Source organism: Numida meleagris, chromosome 7, assembly GCF_002078875.1.
Source record: "Numida meleagris isolate 19003 breed g44 Domestic line chromosome 7, NumMel1.0, whole genome shotgun sequence".
NCBI lineage: Eukaryota > Metazoa > Chordata > Aves > Galliformes > Numididae > Numida > Numida meleagris.
In genome coordinates, this window is record NC_034415.1 from 10,121,852 (window position 1) to 10,127,941 (window position 6,090).

The window sequence follows — 6,090 nt, forward strand, 5'->3', positions numbered from 1 at the left end:
AAATGCAATGAGAAAATAATTTTTAAAAAATCACATATATTTCAGTAGATAATTATGTACTTCATAAACAGAATAAGGAGTTGTTTTTGCACATTTCAATACTTCATCTGGAATAAACAGCTTTTGAGGAATAGAGAACAGAGAGTGTGGGATGAAATGGGCAGTGCCTGCGTGCACCCGGGGAGGGGCCTAGGGTCATGAGTATCCGGGGCGGTCGCGTGTACGGGTATAAATAGCCTTGTTGCGCAGCATTAAATTGACATTTCGGTGTTACACACTGTGTGTGCGTCCCATATGCCCCGCACGCGAGGTGCAGACGGAAGGGAAGCCTTATTACGTTGTCGTAGACAACATCTGGTGACCCCGACGTGATTTTGGGCGCAAGCAAGGCGCCGAGAAGCCGGAGCTGTGATGGGGCTCGGCGTGCAGGAGGTGGTGAGTAGGCGGAAATCCTTGGCCAAGGAAGTAGGGATAACACTACATAAGAAGGAGTGCCTCGCACTCCTTCAGTGGATGCTGCGCAAGCAGTGTGCGGAGTCCCCGACAGACTGTCTGCAGAAAGTGGTTTTAGAGAAGGCGGGTCAGGAGCTATGGGAAGGGGCAAGTGCGGGAAATAAGGAGGCACTGGGACTTATCCCTGTGCTGGGGACGGTGAGAAGTGTGATACAGAAAGACGAGCGGCATCTCAATGCCACGGCACGTCAAGTGTTATTGGGGACGCCTGATGACACTGAGACAGCCAAAACCGATGGAGAGCAGGGAAGGGAACAGTCGGAGGGAGAGGAAAACAAGACGGGCGAGTCAGGAGAAGAGATGGGGACGGAAGCTCCGCTTTTAGCCCCTTTAGGGGCACCAAGGCAAGGACAGGCGACCCCAGGGGTGCAGATCTCAGATGATGGACAGTTTTGGTCTATGAACCCAAAGGGAACACTGACGTGTTTCCCGAGGGCCCCCGTTCCTTCAGCCCCCTGGCCGGTCCAGGCAGGGACGCCCGCTTTTACAGTGGCGCCTCCGCCCTACGGTGCAGCTCCCCGTGGTGCAGCTGCGCCGGGCGTAGGCGAGGGAAGGATGCCGGGATCTAGCCCTGTGGAGCAGCCTCTCCCCTCGACCTCGAGGAGGGTTACTAGCTCCAAAGATAGGGTAGAGGGGTCCCAAAGGTGTGGGGCGGATGACGAGACCAGTTCCTCAGGGGAGGAGGAGGGTCACCTTTGCATTGACCTGCTGTCTGAGGGGGAAAGGAGACGGCGGGGGCGGGCACGGGACCAAGTTCGCAGAGCCGGTGAGCGCTGGGTTATTCGTGCTCAGGAGTGCATGCTCTCCGGATGCGAGCTTGAGCCCATGCCGCGCTCTTGCTATCCTGTTTTTGTTGGCGGACCGCAGGGTCCCCCATGGCAACCTGTAGATTACAAAATGCTAATGCAGTTGAGAAAAGCGGTCCAAGAGGGAGGTCTTACCGGATCGCAGGCGCAGGTCCTGTTGGACGCTATTAGTCTTAGTGGCCCGCTGATTTTCGATTGGCGACAGTGTGCACGGGCGTGCCTCACCCCGGCGCAGGTACCGATTTTCGAGGCATACATTCAGGAGGAGGTAGACAGCTTGCGAGCTCGTGCGCAGGCAGACCCAGCTCATCCTCTACACAACATCCCGGCGGATGCCATCGCAGGAAAGGGTAATTGGAGTACCCCTCAGGAACAACTGATCTTGCCAGCCACTGTTCTTGTCGCAGCGGCAGATTTGGGCAGGTGAGCGCTTGAGCAGATGCATACGCTTACTAGTGGGTCGCCAAGTTATCTCCATATTAGACAAAAACCTGGGGAGCATTTCGGCTCCTTTGCAGACCGAGTGCAGACAGCTATCTCGAGTAGCAACCTGCCCCCGGAAACTCAGGAAATAGTGCTGCGAGAATGTTTACGTTCGAGCACAGCTCCAGAGTACAAGGCTGCTCTTGCAGCCCTTCCTGCCACAGCCACAGCAGGGGAACTCATAGCGCGTGGCTGCGCTTTCGGTCGAGCTCAAGAGGTGCAGCCATTGGCTGCGGTTTTGTCTGAGCAGGTTGCTGGGATAACAGCAGCTTTGCAAGTGATGGCAGCCCAAACCACACCAGACGTCTGCTTCCGTTGTGGAAAGGGAAGGCATCTTGCTCACAACTGCTTGCAGGGCTGGGGATAAACAAGAGGGACAGTCTGCCAGCCAGGCTGACGTACCATTGGTTCAAGTTAGTTTTGATTTAGGAAACAGACCCATACTTAAAGCACAAGTCTTGATTCAAGGCCTGACACAGCCAAATCCGAACCAGAAAACCATTTCCTTTCTAATCAATTCCGGAGCAGATGTCACCACCATTTCAACAGCTGTGTGGCCCTCCTCTTGTGCCCTGGAAACACTCCCGCGCTCAGTCAGTGGGGTGGGGGGTTTCGTGACGGGCCATCGCAGTCACTATCCCGTCCTCTTTTCATGGGAGGACAATGGGCAGGAGCGGACGGCAGGACCGATTCGGCCTTATGTCCTGGACATCCCACTCTCGTTGCTGGGACGTGACCTCTTAGCCCTCGCCGGGGCGAGAGTTGTCATAGAGCCCGACATCCAGGTTTTAGCAAATAGGCATCAGGATCCCTCCAGTTCCACAGCAGCCAGCAGAAAAGTCTGGCCAGCAGGCAGGCAGCAGCGCCCGCTCACGGGAAGTACAAACCAGCAGTTGCTCTTCTGCTGGATGCTGTCAAGAGCAGCCTACAAACTGCAGAATCGAAGCTGTCATTCCTCATCGCCTTTTACGGCATTCTCCACAGATGCCGGATGGGGTACGTGTTTCCATTCTTTTGAAATGAATGTGTATTCTCCACGAGTGATTTGGTCTTTCAAAGATAGTTGAGTATTTGCTCATTACAGAAAGGGCGCGACTGTGTCAAGGCGTTACGCTTTGCAGTCGCGATAATGGGGGTTCCCATAGAGTTAAAAACGGACAATGGACCGGGCTACAGAAGCCATTGTTTTGAGGCCTGGTGGTGCACTTGGGGTATCCGGCACATGTTTGGGATCCCGCATATCTCCCAAGGACAAGCAATAGTGGAGCGTGCACATCGGCTCCTGAAAGGGCAGCTCCGTGCCCTTAAAGAGGGGTCATCAACGCAGTTGTCCTCGTCATTGCTGGAGCAGTGATAGAAGAGGCCCTTCATGCAGCATGACCACGTTCTGGGCTGAGCAAAGACATTGTTTGTCACAGATCCGACACGATGGGAGGGTCCTTGGATATATGCACTCCTTGCACTTGCACTTCCCACAGTCTTCACCTGGGCCAGCGTGTGGCCCCTGCGAGCAGGGGTTAAGTCTACGCAGAAGATAACGGTTGACAATGATCCATTTGGCGATTGGCTGAAGAACCTGTTTGGCAGACTTGGGCCGTGGGTCACCCAGATACTTAAAGTAGTCGGTATAGTGCTCTTAGTGTTTATCTGCATTGCATTTTGCTTACCATGCTTGATGGGATGTTCACAGCAGTGCTTACAAAGAATGATGGAGCAAGCCTTTGATCGGTGCATGGAATACCATAGGCTACGCGAACGCTTGTGATAAGTCCTAGGTAGTTACTGATGAAGTACGCACTCGTATAATGTGCGAACATTAGAGCTTAAGCAGTAGATAAGTTAGTTGGGAGATAGGTTATAGGGGTTTTGCGATCGCGCTGTAACGGGGCAATGCTTTTCCAGGCATGGGAGGAGAAAATGCAGTAGGCGGTGACCGAGCGTGCGGGATGTGACGCGACAGGACCTCCCCTGCCTAGTATATATGTATATAAGACACACTTAGGCCTGGTAGGAATAGCTGGGGAAACTGGGAACCAAAAGGGGAACGTATAAAAGGGGCTGTTAAAGAGGGGGGAGTTGTGGGATGAAATGGGCAGTGCCTGCGTGCACCCAGGGAGGGGTCTAGGGTCACGAGTATCCGGGGTGGTTGCATGTACGGGTATAAATAGCCTTGTTGCGCAGCATTAAATTGGCATTTCGGCGTTATACACTGTGTGTGCGTCCCGTATGCCCCGCACGCGGAGGTGCGGACAGAAGGGAAGCCTTATTACATTGTCGTAGACAACAGAGAGAAAAAGTTCAGCTTAAATTTTTCCTTCTTTTAGTAAAAAAAGGAAATTTGTCTCAAAAATCATCACATTTGATAACTGAAATAAATGGCTGTAGAAGTGAATAGGAGACTAATTATGTACCACAGGTAGTAAATGTCATATTATATTTCAATGATTTTGCAGATAAAAGGTTCATTTGTGTGCTATTTCCAGTATGATTTTATTACTAACACTAATAAACAAGAGAAAATACGTTCTGACTTTTAACAAAATACAGTTTCTTAGAGCATCAGTTCATTTTGGCTAATACAGAATCTTGTATCTAGGGGCAAGATTAGAGTAAAGCTTAAAGTGTAAGTGAGGAAGCTATATTACTTCTGCTCAAACCACTGCATAAAAACACACTGTATTCTTTAAATGCTTACTACCACTCTAATTCCTTCCCATAAAGTTAATTGACAATAAACTTTCCATGATGATTGTAAGATAAATTCAAAAGAAGAAAGAACATAAAAAAGCTTCCAGTGGTGTTCCAGTCTTTTTTCAGTAGTCACTTTCCTCTTGCAGTCAACAAACTACTATTACAATAGTATAGCATCTCCTTTTTTAATTTCCTTTTTCTTCTTACCATGAAGAATATCTTCATCTTTGCCTTTAACTAGAAGTTTGTCTCCTAGGTTACATAAATTAATACAGCAGCACTGGCTTTAATGGAGCTAAGTCAGTTTACAATTGATCATTTGCCCCCTTGCCTGAACACCTAGTTAAATATTAATTAAAATCAAAGAAACAAACAAAAGAACAATCCCAAAAAACAATTTGAAATTCTCCCCAGTGTTATCTTTACTGACAACATGGGCATTAGAGATGAAGGTCTGAAACTTAAGAGTGACTACAGGTAGATGAAGGAAGTGATCTGGAGGGGAGCCACGAAGAATATCAGAGGGCTGGAGAACCTCTCCTGTGAAGAAAGGTTGAGGGAGTTGGGATTTTTTAGCTTAGAGAGAAGGCTTCAGAGAGACTTTATTGCCATCATCCAATACTTGAAAGGAGACTACAAGCAGGAGAGGAGCCAACCTTTTATGCAGGTAGATAGTGATAGGACAAGGGGGAATGGATTTAAACTGAAAGAAGGGAAGTTTAGATTAGATTCTAGGAAGAAATTCTTCACTCAGAGGGTGGTGAGGCACTGGAACAGACTGCCCAGAGAACCTGTGCATGCCACAGCCCTGGAGGCGTACTAGGCGAAGCTTGATGAGATCAACATAGCTACATTACTACTGAAGCCTTGGCAATCCCCACTTCCCTCTGACCATGGTATTGGTGGTATTCTGATTTTTCTTCCTCACACAAACCTGTAACGTTTAGCTGCTCTCTAATAAATGTATTTTCCCAAATGTGCCAACTTTCTCTACCAAGAAAAACCAAAAATTGCTGTCACACCCAGTGTAGCCCCTTACAGAACCACTCACTCCCTGCCATGCAGGTGAGAAATGCTCCACCCTAGGAAATCTCCAGCGCCAGGAGGAACCGTCCTCTTGTCAGTCTCCCCAGCTGATGGACCACGGACGCAGGAGACACCAAGGCCATAGCCCTCCTCCACTTGCTGGGCCGGGCAGGCATCAGCCCCAGTCCAGCCAGGACACTCCTGGTCTTGTATCTGTAGGTGCCTGGCCGTGCTCTCACCCCTATAGACACACTGGCGCTCTCCCTCCAGGGCTGACCCTTACGGAGCCACTCACCCCCTTCATCACAGGCCACCTCACACACACACCGGCTCAGCTGGCTCGCCCTTCACAAGCCAGAAATCACTCTGCCTTGCACACCCACACTCTCTGCACTTGCTGGTTACACCAACACAGGGATCCTTTGCCCCATTCTCTGACCCCAGTAGCTGCACTCAGAGACCAAACACGCACGAGCGCTCAAACCAGACAGCCCTCAGCCAGGACACAGTTAAGACAATTTAATCGTAACTCCCCATAATGGATAATATAATAATAAATACAATAATCATA

At 50.0% G+C, this 6,090-nt stretch overlaps 2 protein-coding genes across 2 annotated transcripts in view; one reads left to right on the forward strand and one right to left on the reverse strand.

Moving 5' to 3' along the window:
- LOC110402877 lies at positions 311-4,109 on the forward strand. The gene is made up of 2 exons (XM_021405451.1): positions 311-1,470; positions 1,555-4,109. Exons 1-2 carry the CDS (start codon positions 412-414, stop codon positions 1,744-1,746), a joined length of 1,251 nt encoding a protein of 416 aa, XP_021261126.1. The 5' UTR covers positions 311-411; the 3' UTR covers positions 1,747-4,109.
- The window catches only part of LOC110402637, a 4,534-nt gene continuing 3,880 nt past the window's right edge, over positions 5,437-6,090 (reverse strand). Inside the window, exon 4 of the mRNA XM_021404983.1 lies at positions 5,437-5,483. Coding sequence (XP_021260658.1) covers positions 5,437-5,483 — 47 coding nt within the window. The remainder of the gene's footprint in view (positions 5,484-6,090) is intronic.